We start from the raw sequence: 15,910 nt of genomic DNA, 5'->3' as shown, positions 1-15,910 counted from the left end.
TTGTGATGTGTGGACATTGCATGTGTCCTAGGACTAGTCCTTAGACAAGACCATGTCTATGGACTGGGCAAAGCCCAAACGAGCCCAGTCTGTTGTCTATAGAGATACCTGGTTATCAAAAATTAAAATATTGAAGTGATACCTTGAACCAAACTTTTGTATTGTTTGAACGGCTTGTTTTAATCTACAATTATGATGTGGTAAATAGCTTATGAAATTTGAGTGTAATATGTAAAAGTAGGGGTGTCAATAGCAACTCTCTAAAAATTATCACAGAAAGGGCACAATTGTGAAGGTCCTCGCATAGCTCATCATTGTGAAGATCAACTTCAAAGCATGATAGTATACTAAAGAAATATGAGGATTAACTTTCTACTTCATTAACAATTGGGTGTTTTTCATGTTTAGGTTGGTCTATATCAAAGTTGAAGATTTCATTGAATGGATAAGAGGAAAAAAAAAAATAGGGCACTCTATCTTGCACCCACTTTTGTACTTGATCACCTACTTAAATGTTATTTTCTAATAAATAATGAAATTACTCATCACACTCACTTAAAAAAACACATTTTTTTTATTTGGTAGGAAGATTTTGTTCGGTAGGAAGTTATTGAAAATTTACGTTGAAAGGACTCAATAGGAACCTACCGATCAGAACACTATAGAAACATATTGAATCCTTTTAGGTAGAATCAATGGATTCCTATCGAATCTATGTTGGTGAATTCAATTTTGACCTACAAAAAAAGCTTCTTTTGAATTATTATTTTTTCAATACCGAGATTTTCTAATAATAACTAAATTAAGAGTTGAGGTTTCCACCATCATTGTTAATATATTTTACAAGTTTCAAAGGTATTGCTTCTTGTAACATGAAACCCTAACTGAAACTTATATTGGTTCAAAAAAAAATGAGAAAGAAGAAAATGCGAATGAGAGAAAAGGAGGAGGAGACCAAATAATTCAATATGGATGGTGGGTGAAAGTAGTAAAGTGGATGAGGCGAGCAATAAAGTGGGAGTAGATATCGTGCTCCAAAAATAAATCAATCTTATGACAAAAGGTTTTGGGGGCGAGGGGGCGGGAATGCTTGATTTTTTTAAGGAGTTGAAGACAAGGGCATTTTGATCATTTTCACTAGTCTCTCATGGAAGACCAACCCGGTTAGGGAGTTCGACATCAATTTTGAAAAGCTGAGGGACATCTCTTATGTTCATCAAAACTTGGAGGGTACCTCAAAAAATTACCCTTAAATTATTGGATTTGAGTTGACATCAGCAAAAGCACTAACCAAGGCAAATTGAGTCTAAAGAGGATTGAAGTTTGGACTGACAAACCATAGGAAATTTGTCTTTTAATAATATTAAATATTATTAAAATATATTTTAATTATTTAATTATTAAAACGACTTGAACGATGTTCTCGGTTTTGTTGGTTATCTGGTGCCACCTAAGTTAGACTATTTTAGGCCCAAACCCAAACATTCTCTAATCCTCTTTAATGCAATCACCATCTAATATATGTTTTTTAAAAGTGGGAAAAAAAACCCTTACATGTTGCTCACAAATACCTGCCTTCGATGCAGGTCATCTAAAATATTGCCACATGATTCTTTTGGCTGTCAGCTTTGATGCATAGCATAGTTTTTAAACTCGTCCAAGACCGAGACGTATCGCGAAGTCAACTCGGCATCGGAGCTGAACGAGACCAACTCACAAAGTCATTTTTTAACCGAGATGTATGACTCACGTTCATTTTTCTTATTTGACTCATGTCTCAAACATATTGAAAAACTCGTCCGAGACGACTAGATATCAGGCCTAGACGAGACAAAATACCGAGTTTAAAAACCATGATGCAGAGTGACCAAGTCGGGTTTCAAGCATAATTTGGCAAAGTCGGGTAAAAAGAGGGAAAAGAAAGTACTGTGGACCATGGGGTGCAACTTGGTCCCATTCAAATCGATAATCAAATTAAATCGGTAGCTTTGGGATGGTTTGGTTCGGTTTGAAATAAGTTACAGTTCGGTTCTCAAACCAAACATGTATATAACTAAGCCCTTATACAATAAAAATGTATATATATATATATATATATATAATAATAATTATTATGAATATTTTAGAAGTTAGGACATAGTTTAATGATCTTTTTATGGGTTAGCAAGACTGGAACCCATGACCTCAAACTTAGATGAATAGTAGAATAATGTTTTTTTTGGAGACCATTGTTTTGGAGATCGCAAGAGACCTCCCATTCTTATAAGTCCAAGTGTATTGCGGGCATCTTAAATTTACACACACAAACAATAAAAAAACATTAGGACATCTTCAATTTAAAAAATAGTACCGTTGACTCATTGAGGATAAAAGATCCATGCATCCTTGGGGGATCTTTTATTCCCCATTCTTAATGAATTTCAATGAAAAATAAATTATATCTTCTTTTGTCGTTTTAAATAAAAATGAAATATAACAAAGAGATTTTTGACCAACCATCGCTTATAGTGACGAAAGAAATCAAGATTACGGATCAATCATTGTTAGAACTTAGCTCCCACTGATTGAAAATTTTGGCTTCACCCTACTAAAGAGTAGCAAAAATCTTGTGAGCCAAAAATCACTCATTAAACTATGACCATATGTCAAACTTAGAATAGAAATAACCACACATCATATATTTCGTGAAAAAAAAAAAAGAAAGTAAATTTGGTGACCCTTTCAAACTCTATGTGAAAAAAGGAGTAACGCAGTGATACATATATAAAATCACGCTGTTGTGAGATGTCTAGTATTCTTATTGGACTTGGACTTCACGAGGTAAGGTAGTATCAAAAGGGACCTTTCCCGATGTATAGGATTTTATCTGTGAGATTCCTTGCAACTGTGGATGGAGAGTCCGTAATCCTTAATCCTCATCGTTTTCCTCCATGGAGGTAGGCAATTTGCCAAATCACGTAAATCTTGTGTGTTCGTTTTTATTCTTGTTACACTTCTGCACAACACACCATTACTAAATTTATTTTGAAAGGTTATACCAACAAACTGTTTACTAAAGTTTTGGTAAATTTGAAGAAATCCTCCAAGATTTGACAAATATTAGAGGAGTTTTGTTTTTCATTAAACATTAATGTTAAAATGACTGAAATACACAAAATCTGTCACCTTCGACCTTTTGGATGAGGATAATATCAATGAAGATAAACGAACGATGGTTTTACACAAATTTTTACTGAAATCTGAATAAAAATTCCTCCAAATAATTGATCGGAGATGGCCTTATATATAACTTCCCTAACTGACTGTTCACTTTGTTTATCTTGAGAATCTATTTAAAGGAAGAGAAACAAGAATGCTTGGAAAAACAAAGGATAGATTCACGGATTATCAACGCTACGTTAAATCATGAACCAATTTAACAAATGACAAAACTAAATTTAGCTATTACTAAAAATCAGAAAGCAAAATTTTCGCATCCAATTGATCCAGATTTCTAACACCCTGGATTGATTCAATAAGTGAGCCAAGTGGGGCACAAATTTTATGTCCATCATGATCGCGAAGCACCTTCAACCATATATCACAAAAAGATCAGACTACTTTAAGTCAGTAAAGGCTTCAAACACACATGTATTCTCTTCTGAGACAAACGAGGCGTACCTACATTCATATTCAGAAACTATAACATAACAGTCTTCAGCTTATCAGACTCGTTATATTTTTATTAAAACAAAGTTCAAGTATAATGTTTTTTTTTTAACTTACCGAATAGGTGAAAATAATAAATATATATCATGTCTACCTACTATAAACATCGAGTATGTTGAGAAAAAAATGCCTACCTACTACTACTATCAAACAATATGATTACATCTCCATCTACTCTGTAATTAGCATGGACATTTCCCTAGTAGAAGTTGGAACCTGCAAAAAATCCATGAAGCCAAGTTAAAAACATAAGGACACTGTGTCTCTAGCAGCATCTCTCTCTGTAATAAACATAGATGATGAAACTGACTTGAGTGCAGATAGGGATGTGTAAAGGAGGGCATGTTGAAAACCCAATAATGTAAATGAGTGTACGTGGAACTATAGCACAAGACATGGTTCAGGAATAATTCGGCAAGAGAAAGCTTCGGAAAATGTCGGTAAAGTCGGGAAAATGTTGGATAAATTAAAAAGTAAAAATAATTGTGTTCAAGTACAAAAAATTGTGAAAAAAAATGTATTGTGTATCAAAATGAAAAAAAAATACTAAAAACAAAAAAACAATCTGTGATTTAAAAAATATTCGTTGATTAAATCTCAATGAATCCTGATTTTTTCAATAACTTTGTGATTTTTTTCACTATGTGTGGAACTAGCAGGGAAAGTAACACAGGCAAATCTACGCCATCACCACAGGTTCTACTAATCTCTTCCTTTGAATATTGGACAGATATGGGCAAACCAACCAGTCTAGTGTAAGCAAAATATATATATATATATATATATATATATATATATATATATATATATATATATATATATATATATATGAACAGTATAAAAATTAGAAAATAATAAATACATAAAATGACTTTCTAACTTGTATTGCATCATCAATCATTCCTCAACAGTCTCATAAAGTCATTACTGCATGAATAAGCAGACTTATACATTGCTATTACAGAACGAGGACAGATTTATGTGTAACTATTATGGGACAAAATAAATATAGTTATATAGATAAGAGTCCTGCCTAGCCAACTGCTTTATTTGGAGGTGATCAAACAAAGGCTACTTCTTGGGGAAGTACACAACTGCTTTCAAAACTCAGACCTGGTCTTTCAAGAGAGCCATTAACAATGAGGCCAGAGCTTGCACCCGAATCTCTCAGTACAAACCAACACAGAAGGTATCAAACCCCTTAGAATCAGAAAGGGGGTGCCATTATGGTAGCAACATTCAATAGTGGCATAAATAGTCAAATGAATGGTGGGGGGGAGAGACTTTATGGGTGGAGTTCCATACATAGAGGGCTTTCACAATGAGACTCGCTTTATAATTATTAAAAGAAGGCTTTAATGTAATTGAGAACGAGATCAACAAATCCTGACTCGCGCCTAAGATCAATAAGACCACAACAAATAGCTACACTTGGAAACCCATAGCGAAACCTCGGCATACATAGCTACAACACAAATAAAACCCTATCTCTAAACTCTCAGCGGGATTTCCTTCTCAAACTAAGGTCAAGTTTTCCAATCAGGAGTATCCATCCTCAACAGATCACGTAAACCAAGTGAGGTCATGGACCACAATACTCTATGTGACCAAGAAAGTTATGAACGAGAAACTAAAACAGTTAAAAAGTGTGTAATTTTTTTAATTTTTTTTGGATAGGTATAGATGCTTTATTCAAGAAAAAGACTATAGACACTGTGCCAATATCGTTACAGATACCCCACTGTAAGTCAGAGGTGAAAATAGTCTCAGCAAGTATGGGCATGATATTGGATAGTTTAGGTGAAGAGTTGATACATCAATGGTGCTAAAATGCATAAAACATTAGGTGTTAATCTAAGAGAATGTCGATTGAGATAATTTGGTAATGTGTAACATAGATGTAGTAGTCTGAGTTAGAAGGAATGTGCAAGTTAAAGATTCTAAAAGATCAATAGGAAGACCAAAAAGGACATGAATTGAGTAATGAGATCCAATGTAAACACACTTGAAATAACAAAAAATGCACATCAATTGTGTGGCAAGTCTTGTCTATTACCAATTTAGACAAGTAGGCATGTGCATAAAACAATATTTACATTACATAGTATGTCTAGTACACAGAACTACTATTGACTGATCTTGATCAATGGTTCAGTCATCTAAAGAACTTGGCCTATGGATCCATCTTTGCATTTCAGATATATATGTGCTATGGCTGTATAAATGCTGTCAACAATTTAATATAGCGGAAAGTTACCCAAAAACATTTTCATATAGTTCAAATTTAGACACCCACTTGTGCAAAAGAATTTCACAAGCATTATTTACATATATGTCAGGGAGTCCTTGTCATTTTCCAACTGCAGCTTGGTGGGAAAACGAAAGAAAAAAAAAAGAGTCTATTCATGGATGACAATATCAAGCTGACATTAGGACAGAGTTTCCCTTCTCTTAGCTGGAAGAAAAAAATGAACCATCCAAGTATTTTGTTTGACGGAGTTTTGAGTGATTTTACTCAATTTTTAGAGTTAATATGGATTAGAAAATATTGAAGAAGTTGTAATTTTGATTATTTCATTTGTTTCAATTGTATAGGGGTTTTAGGTTGGTCAGTTGATTGTTTAGTTCAAATTAGTAAATCTACTAGGACACAGAGACAGCTGTGAGTTTCCAACACACCATGTAATGAAGCGTCTGACATTGTGTCATTTCAATTTTTAGGTATAATTAAATCAGAATTTTTTAAAGCAAAAGAAATATATGAAAATTAAAAGGAAACATTTCTATCGTAAATTACTAAAAATATTTCTGATAGCAAACCATGGTTGATGTTAACAACTTAATAAATTGGTGTATGGAGGATGAACTACATCACTTATCTTTCAGAAGTAATTTTGTTAGACAATAGTTAAAAATAAAGGGTGACACTATTTTGCATGTTCAATCTGTATGTCAATTCGTGTTCAAAAAGGCAAAAATCCTAAATGTGTCACGTCCTAGTTACACAAAGACCAATCAATGGTTGAAAACACTACAGGCAAGAGAGGAGGATGATGGCTTTGTTAGTAAAGCTATCCACTTTCATATCAAATAGAAGGTTATGGGGGCCTTCTTATGTTACCCGTTTTTACTAGTTATCGATATTATGTTATATTTATCGATGATTATTCCCGTTGTACTTGGGTCTATTTGATGCACTCTCGATCTGAAGTGCTTCCTATTTTTATTAACTTTCTTAAAATGATTCAGACCCAGTATAATATCATTGTTAAATCTCTTCGGTTTAATAATGGAAGTGAATATATCTCTGATGAGATTTGCTCTCACCTTCACGAGCATGGTATGCTCCCCAGTTGACTTGTCCCTACACTCCTGAACAGAATGGGGTGGCGGAACGCAAAAACCGCCACTCTTATAAACATTGTCCGATGTCTTCTCCGAAGCATGTATGTTCTTAAGTTATATTGGAACATGGCGGTCCTCACTACGGCTTTTCTTCTTACCGTGTTCCAAGTCGTACCTTAGGGGGACAGATGTCTCTCCATGTTTTTCGTCCTGATAGCACTCTCCTTACAATTACACCTAAAGTTTTTGGGTGCACCTGTTTTGTTTAAAACCGTACCCCTCATTACACGAAGTTAAATGACAAAGCCATTCAGTGTGTCTTCTTGGGCTGCTCATCTATGTTAAAGGAGTATCGGTGTTATGATCCTGTTTCTAATCGTGTCATACATTCTATGGATGTCACCTTTTTTTTTAAATGTTCCCTACTTTCATGTTATATCTTCTTTGGCTCTAACTTACCTATTGCATTTCGCAAAGGTAAACGGGGGTGTTTTACTAATCATCCTACTACCAAGTTTGTTTCCTATCAGGACTCTCTCCTTCTTATCAGGCCTACCTTGCCGCCATTACTTCTATTAGAGTTTCTCGGTCTATTTCAGAGGTCTTATGAGATTCTCAGTGGACTGCAACCATGATTATTGAGATGAATGCTTTGCAGAGCTTATTCTTTTTCTCTCTGGGGAGCGGATTGTTGGTTGCAAATGGGTTTTCACTGTTAAGTACCTTACAGATGGCACTATTGATCGATACAAAACACATCTTGTTGCTAAGGGATTTAAGTAGACTCTTAAAAGGATTTTGACGCTACATTTTCCCTTGTAGCTAAACTTACCACCGTTTGTCTCCTTATCTCTCTAACTGAATGCATTTTTGAATAATGATCTAATTAAAGTTATATATATGAACCCCCTCCTGAATTTCGTCTTTAAGGGAAGTATTATGGGAAGGTATGTCGCCTTCGTAAATCTCTGTATGGCCTGAAGCAGTCTCCGATTTCAACGTTTTTTTGAGGTCATTTTATCTATGGAGTTTTCTAGATGCCACTCAGATCATACTTGTTTTACACATCGAGGATTGGATGGCCGTTGCGCCATTATTCTGGTTTATGTGAATGATATTATCTTGATTGAATATGATACCTAGTGGATTGGCAGGGTAAATATACTGTTGGGTTGTGCCTTTGAAGTTAAGGACTTGGGTCCTCTCAAGTACTTCTTGAGGATAGAAGTGGCCCGCTCTCATCGTGGTATTTCGTTATCTCAATGCAAATCCACATTGGATTGTCTTCAAGACACTGGTATGATTGATTGTCGTCCTGCTTCCTCTCCTATGGATCAGAATCATCGCCTTCATGCAAAATCTGGTGATTTATTATTTGATCATTCTTCTAATCAAAGACTCGTAGGCTGTTTGATTTATTTGACTAACACTAGACCGGATTTGACCTTTGTAGTTAGTGTAGTCAGTTAGTTCATGCATATTCCGCGCACTTCTCATCTTGACGTTGTTTATCACATTCTTCTCTATTTAACTCTCGTCCTGGTCTTGGACTTTTCTACTCGTCCACTACTCAGTCTCATTTGTCCTGCTTCACTGATGCTGATTATACTAATTTTCTTACAGATAGGAGATCTACCTCTGATTTATGCAATTTTCATGATGGTAACCTAATCTCGTGGAAAAGTAAGATTAGGGTGTGGTTTCTCGTTTTTCTGCTGAAGTTAAGCATTTATCTATGGCCCTTGGCACATATGAGCTTATTTGGCTTCAGTCGTTGTTGACAGAGTTGGGATTTCCTATCTCTAGTTCTTTCATATTGTTCTGCAACAAGAAGTCTGCTATCATGCTTGCTTTTGACTCTATTCTTCATGAGAAAACTAAGCATATAGAGGTTGATGTCCACTTTCTCAGGGAGAAAATCCGATCTGGTGTTTTTCAGATAGTATTTGTGTCTTCTTCAAATCAACTTAACAGCATGCTTATGAAGTCTGTTGGTCCATCTATCACTAACTCTCACCTTGCCAAACTGGGTTTGATTGATATATTTGCCCTAGCTTGAGGGGGAGTATTAGAATAATGTTGTTTATTATTAGTTTTCTATTTATTTCTATGTAAGAGCATTTATGTCTATTCACACATTAATTAATATAAATATCTGCCAAGATCTCATTATGAGACTTGACAATTATCTTTTTACAATTCTTCTAAAATTAGCATGTCATAAGCGAGCATATTACAAATCTAAAACTGAAAAGAAAAAATATGACTCCTAAGAGAGGATAGCACAGAGGTTAGAGCAGCAATATGCGAAAATCCAAATAGGTACAGCCCATCCCTCTTATACCCCTTGCCAAGAATCTTCCTCGAAGTCCTGAAAAGTACAGTGATTAGAAAAAAAAGGTGACTGAGCAATTTAAAGATTGGTAAGACTACTCACAGACAAAAGATTAAGAGATAGGTGAGGAACATTGAGCACAGAGTCCAGAGAAATATCAGATGATAAGAGGATAGTACCCCTATTGTGAATATGTGTAAGGGACCCATCAGCAAAGCGAACCTCCCTATGAGTATCAGGAAAAATAGATGAAGTGAACTAGCTAGACTCATTAGTCATGTGATCAGAAGCACCAGAATCAATAACTCATGTTAGGGGAGTAAGACCATATTGGGTCACATGAAATGCAGAAGATATATCTGAAGCCACGGTCGAAAATTAGCGAGTACGGATCTGATCACGAACAGGAGTGGCAATTTGGGTCTGAAGCTACTATAAATCAATAGTGCTAGGAGAGACAATGGTGGGAAAAGTGAGGAATCCACAGTGGCAGCACGGGAAGTAGAATGCCCCAATAAAGGAGTAGCAATACAACTCAACAAATGAGAATAGAGCGAAAAGCATTGGATCTTCTCATCGATTGTCTACCCACAAAGACTGCAAATAAAACTACTCCCTCGACCATGACTATGGCCCCCTCAACCACAACGAGTAGTAACAGTACCCAAGAACCATCCATATTTGTCTCTACTTCCCAAATAGAGTCTCACAAATCGAGACCAAGACTGATGCGATATCATAACTTTTAATGACAAATGGATAAAAAGAAGACCAATAATCAAGTGTAGAAAGATTACAATTTGATGAGGAAGAATGTATGATCAAATTAACATACACTTACGGTGTGCGAACCCAAACTTGAGACTTTGGCTTGAAGGGAGATATCTCATAATCTCAACCCAATACCTAAAGAAGTGGCACCATAGCCTTATCGCAACACCCAGCAGCACCCCAATTGTTGTCGCAAGACTCTACAATGCCCCACAGTTGTTGTCACAGACCTGCACACAACTCACACAACATTGTTGCTGTTGTCGCAAGCCTCCATAGGGCTGTTTGTTGTTGTCGCAAACCTTCACACAACCGAAACAGCACAACTCTTAGTCCAAAACACACAGCAAGCCACTATTGTTTTGTTGTTGTAGGCCCCCAAGAAGCTCCCAATCTGGAGTCGAAGACCACCAAACAAGGCTGTAATGCTGTCGCAGGTCACCAATGATGCATCCCTTGCTGTTGCAGGTCACCCATCAGCAGTTCATTGCGGTCACAAGCCACCGCAGACCTGCCAACAGGTCTATGGTGCTGTCGCAGTACCCAAGCAACCGCCAGCACTGTCGCAGACCACCAAACAAGGCTGTGGTGCTGCACAGACCTGTTTATTGCTGTCAAACAGCAGTTTATTGCTGTCAAAAACGATCCTGCTGCTGTCACAGGTCACCAAGAAGGCCTCCCTTACTGTCGTAGGTCACCCGACAGCAGTTTATTGCTGTTACAAGCCACCACAGGCCTCCCAACAAGTCTGTGGTGCTGTTGCAGGTCCCCAAGCAGCCACCAACACTATCGTAGACCACCAAACTGCTGTTGCAGGCCACTGTAGGCACAAAACAAATCAGTGAACCCTAGAAAAGACACTAAATTGTTGTCGCAGGCCAGGGATAGACCAAAAAAGTCTATCAAAAGGCAGAAAATCCTATTATAGGGTATAAACACAGTGCAGAAAATCGCAACATGTGAAAACGGGAACAATCTTTATCGCAACATGCAATTAAGGGATCATGAATCACCAAAAAAACAAAAAAACCCGAAGGGGAGACCTCCTAACGAAGCTCTTATTAGGTTATTAGGTCTTCAAGATCTGAAGTGTTGATAAGGGAAGAAGAGGAAAAATGAGAGAAGAAAAGATTCAAGGTCCTAAGAATCGAAGAAGAACAAAAAACACCCCAAGGAGAGGTCAATGGGTCCTCTAAGAAGCTCTGATACCAAGAAGAATTGTGAAGAGTATTGTCAAGTCTCATAATGAGAGCTTGGTAGATATTTATAATAACTAACGTGTGAATGGACATAAATTCCCTTACATAGAAATAAATAAAACTCATAATAAACTACATTATTTCCAATAGAGGGAGTTTATTGGTTTTTCACCATCCATGCATCCTAATTCAAAGAATATCCAGAATTTTTCCAAATCAACATCTTGGATTTTGTTTGGAATCTCTTTGTTTCTCGTTTCCTTAAGATCCATCTTTGAATCTTGGCTAGAATTGGGTAACTCTTTTTCAGGGATTAAAAGGATGCCATGGAGCATCACCCCCTTTGCAATATGTTGGGGTCTATGGAAGGGGCACAATTGCAGAATTTTCAAGAGAAGATTATGGAAACCCAAGACCTTATCATTTCAATCCCTGGGTTGCTATTCTTGTGGTCCAAAACTTGTAAGGAGCTTAGAGGTATTTTTCTTTGAGGATTTTGTAGGGAGGTGGGATGTGGTGTGTCATATTGTGTGAGAGAGAGTAATGCCTTTGTACTGGTTCTTCGCTGGTGAGCCACCTCATCCAGCCGTGCTTCCTTTCTTATTAATATGTTATGCTTTTTTGCTTATAAAAAAAATAAACCAAAGTACACAAACAAATCAAATTTCAGTGATACTAATATCGAGCGTGGAAAGCTAGGTACATTGGTAGCTCATGAAACATAAGTTGTTAGTAGACACCATCTAAACCAGGTTTTGAAAGTTAACAGAGATTTTTTGAATTTTGCTCACTAAGGAAAATAAAAATTAAGGGTTTGTTTGATTGTGCATGGGAAACGGACCAGAAGATGAATCCACTTGGAAAATCAGAATTTTAGGCATAAGATTACATGTTTTCTATAGAAATCAATTTCCCGCCCAAAGTGATTTCCTAACCTAGGAGTGAAAATGTATTCCCTTCCACCCCATGGGAAAATGATTTTCCCTAATTTATTCTCTCACGATTATTACCACTCCAAAAACTAAAAACCATAGTTCTAAAACTCGACTCATATGTCTATCAAATCGACAACTTGAAAGTCAACTCAAATGAACCAAATAAAATCATATTAAATTTACAAATACTTTAAAAATAAACTTTAATATTTAAAAAAAAAAAAAAAAAATGGTACCCACAAAAACAAAAACAAAAATTATATAGCCAAATAACTTAGTCAAGTTTCTTACCTGACTTGAGCATTTTCAAGCTGACTCGGCCAAATAGACGAGTTGACTTGATTGTTTGCCAAGTAGGTTCCTTCAAGTTTTGGGCTTTGTCACCTCTAAATCCAATCAACTAACTCGACTCAACAAAACGAGTTTTAAAACTATGCTATAAAGTATAAACCAACTCTCTTTTTGATATTTTCCTGGGTGCAAAAACGAATGGAATTAATTTTCCTATGACCCATTTTACCAAGGACTGAGTATTCCCTTAAAAACAAATTCCCTGCAATCATAATCATACAAAACCCTCATTTTCAAAGATAATACAAGAATCAAGGTATGCTTGTCCTTGATATCCCTTCAAGCTAAACAATCTACAATTCGTATCCTGATTTAATTTATTTAGGACAGTCTAAACCCTCAACCCAAACAATTTCTCTATATTTTGAGTAATTCCTGAAAAGGAGTTTCAAAAGCATGTTTTCAAATCTTGTCACCGAGATGACCCGTCGGAGTCAACTCGGGAATTGTACCACGGTGAATTGTCTCACATGTTGTCTCATTTGATAACCGAGACGACTTGGACAATATTTTTGAAAATCTCACCTAAACCAGTAAAACTTGGCCGAGTCAACTGGGATTTTGTTCTTTTTAATAATCAATTATTTATAATTTAGATATCTATATCTAAATAAAAACATGATAGTGTGACTATTCATATTCTAATCTACCTTATTTTACAACAAGAAAAAAATGGAATAATTTAAAATAAATCTATGTTAATAAATAATTGTGCAAATAAACCGATCAAAAATATAACAAAATTGTGCAAATAGCTAAATGGTTTATCTCGTCCGAGATAACTCGGTCTTGTCCATGATTAGATGTCAGAAGTGGGTTCTCTCTACTTAACCTAATTGTAAAAGAACAATAGACAACTCCAATTCAGGTTTAGTCTATTCAGGGCCAACCAATTCCTATAACCAACCACTTCTCTAATTTCCACAATTGGGTTTCTAGGTTTTCATTTATAAACTTTAAACCTTAAATCTAAAACCCAAAACAATAAAACAATAAAACAAAAAATTATACCTTTACGAGATCAGACCAAGAAGCTGGACATGAAAACCCAATCTCATTGTCGTTGCAAGAACGTACAGTCTCAAACTGCTTAAAATCAAGCTTCTTGTTAATCAATCCAACCTGAAAGTAGATATAATCCGACGGTGGAGAATCCACCTTGATTTTATCGACATTAAGCCATAAGAAGAACTTCTTCACCTCAATCCCCTTGAGATTAGTAATCGATCCATGTTTGAGAGTGCCTGTGATTTTGCGATCATAGTAAACCAAATAATCGAAATGTAAGTAGCAAGGGTTCTCTAATTCGACAATGAATCGTCCGTCCTCGGCGAGTGAGAAATCTTTGACTGAACCAGGTAAGAGTCCACTCGGGAGTCCGAACTCGGAGAGGACTTGGTAGACTGTGAAACCGCCATTGTTGTGGGTTGTGGAAAGCGAACAAGCAGAGATTGAGATGATGAGAGAGAATAAGAAGATCGTTGGATACAGAAACTGACGACTACGATGCATCGTAGTATTGTTTGTTACGGAGAAGAAGAGAGAGATTTTACAGAGAGGGTTTAATCTGAGAATTGTTGAATTAAGAAGAGGAGAGTCGGGTAGAGTGGAAATACTAAATGTCCAATGAGCCAATGAGATAGTGACATGTGGAAGGTTAAGTTGGAAACTGGTTTCCTTCTTCGATCTTTACGAAGTTAAGGGGCTGTTCGTTTCAACTTTAGAAGCTAGCTCTTGTTGCTTTTTTGGCTTAAAAGCCAAATAAGCCATATAAGACGCATTCGTTTTGGTTTTTTCGGCTCAAATGAAAATAAAAAAAAGCTCAAAACGAGCTCTTTTCAATAGTCGTCTAAACAAGGCTTCGTTGTTTTGCTTCTGCACGAAGTCGATCACCGAAAACAGTTTACATTGAATGATCGAAATACCCTAAACCCCTTTTGTTCTCAACCTTCAACGATGCATCTCGTCTCTGTCTAAACCTTTTTTGTTCTCTTCAACGAACTGTTGCAGCTCATCTCAATCTAAACCCTCTTTCGTTCTCAACCTTCAACCTATTTCGTTCTCAACCTTCAACGCTCCCAGTCGAATCCCTTCCTCGTCTTTGTCCTCACAGCAGATCTGTGATTTTTTTTCTACCTATTTCTTTTCACCAACGCAGAGATCGATTAAGGAAAAATAAAAAGAGGGGAAAAAAAATAAATCAAAAAAAAAAAAGAGTAGCAGATCTAGGGTTTCTAGATCAGTTTTTTCGAAACGATTCTCAGTCGCTACTGTCGCAGAAACATGTTGAAGGTTGGGAAAGGTAATTGTTTTTGAAACCCTAGTTTATTTCTTGATTTTTTTTGCTTGTAATTGCTTCATTTTTTTTGCTTCTATAATTGTTTGGATCTTATTATAATTTTTTTTTTTAATTTTGTTTACTAGTATCTTTGATTCTTGGATCATGTAAATTTTTCTTTTGAAATCAGAATTTGATTGCTAGGAAGAGTAGAAATATTTTTTACGTTATTTTTGTTCGAATTTTTTGGCTAAAGTTTCGAGTGAAATACATGTATAGGTAGGATTCTTATGACATTGGTGTTATGAGATTCTCCAAAATAATTTTTCAATAAGAGAGAACAAGAACATACATGAAAAACACTAACACCAACATGATTTTGGGTAAATGGGTATCATTGACACCCCTAATGAAGCTCAAAAGAAATTGTTTATTGAAATACAATCTTGAATCTGAATTTTTCGGTGAAACTAAATAGGACTATAGTATTAGATTGCTGCTTAGATAATTCATTTGAGAAAATTGACTCATAGTAAGACAATTTGAGTTGTTTTTTTATTTATTATTTTAACTTGATTTTAATTGGGTTTCCTTAGAATATTTTCTCCGCCTCCAATAATACCCCTATACCGTACTGCGGGGGATTAATTGTTCCTAGCAATAAAACCTCTCCAAGTATACATTGGTGGGCATTATCATCATATGAGCTAATGTTCTAGATTTTTTTAAAGAAAAATATTTTGATTTAAAAAAATCTAGAACATTAGCTCATATGATGATAATGCCCACCAATGTATACTTGGAGAGGTTTTATTGCCGCACCAACTTTCTAATGAAATAACCCAATCAACAGAAATGCATAGAGTGTTGTATGCAAATAGCAATTATACATTTCTAATCCCTACATAACCATGTGGTTTGTTGATAAGGATGAGCTCTTATAGTAGTTATATGAGAGATAATTTGGGTTCTTGGGCAATTAAGGCAT

The 15,910-nt window shown here is 35.8% G+C and overlaps 1 protein-coding gene across 3 annotated transcripts; it reads right to left on the bottom strand.

The window, feature by feature from the left end:
* Positions 1-3,368: 3,368 nt before the first annotated feature.
* LOC147400565 (uncharacterized) lies at positions 3,369-14,248 on the bottom strand. 3 transcript variants are annotated; one of them, XM_086446250.1, is made up of 3 exons: positions 13,656-14,247; positions 3,843-3,924; positions 3,369-3,567 (listed from the first exon to the last, which is right to left on the bottom strand). In XM_086446250.1, exons 1-2 carry the CDS (start codon positions 14,154-14,156, stop codon positions 3,880-3,882), a joined length of 546 nt encoding a protein of 181 aa, XP_086302376.1. In that variant the 5' UTR covers positions 14,157-14,247; the 3' UTR covers positions 3,369-3,567; positions 3,843-3,879. The 3 variants fall into 3 exon arrangements, 2 of the variants coding, with proteins under 2 accessions (XP_086302376.1, XP_086302377.1); XR_015179409.1 differs by lacking the exons at positions 3,369-3,567; positions 3,843-3,924 and adding exons at positions 3,946-9,424; positions 10,224-10,963 and having other exon boundaries at positions 13,656-14,248; XM_086446251.1 differs by lacking the exons at positions 3,369-3,567; positions 3,843-3,924 and adding an exon at positions 9,437-10,963 and having other exon boundaries at positions 13,656-14,248.
* Between the last annotated feature and the right edge of the window lie 1,662 nt (positions 14,249-15,910).

This window comes from Akebia trifoliata, chromosome 6, assembly GCF_017979445.1.
Source record: "Akebia trifoliata isolate Shusen 1 chromosome 6, ASM1797944v1, whole genome shotgun sequence".
NCBI lineage: Eukaryota > Viridiplantae > Streptophyta > Magnoliopsida > Ranunculales > Lardizabalaceae > Akebia > Akebia trifoliata.
This window is presented reverse-complemented; position numbering and strand designations above follow the sequence as displayed.

Excerpts from the sequence above, each read along its gene's own strand:
- LOC147400565 (XM_086446250.1), bottom strand. The coding sequence starts at position 14,156 with ATGCATCGTAGTCGTCAGTTTCTGTATCCAACGATCTTCTTATTCTCT. Across the intron at positions 3,925-13,655 it reads CTTGGTCTGATCTCGTAAAG|GTTCCAACTTCTACTAGGGA; the intron begins GTATAATTTTTT and ends GATTTTTTGCAG.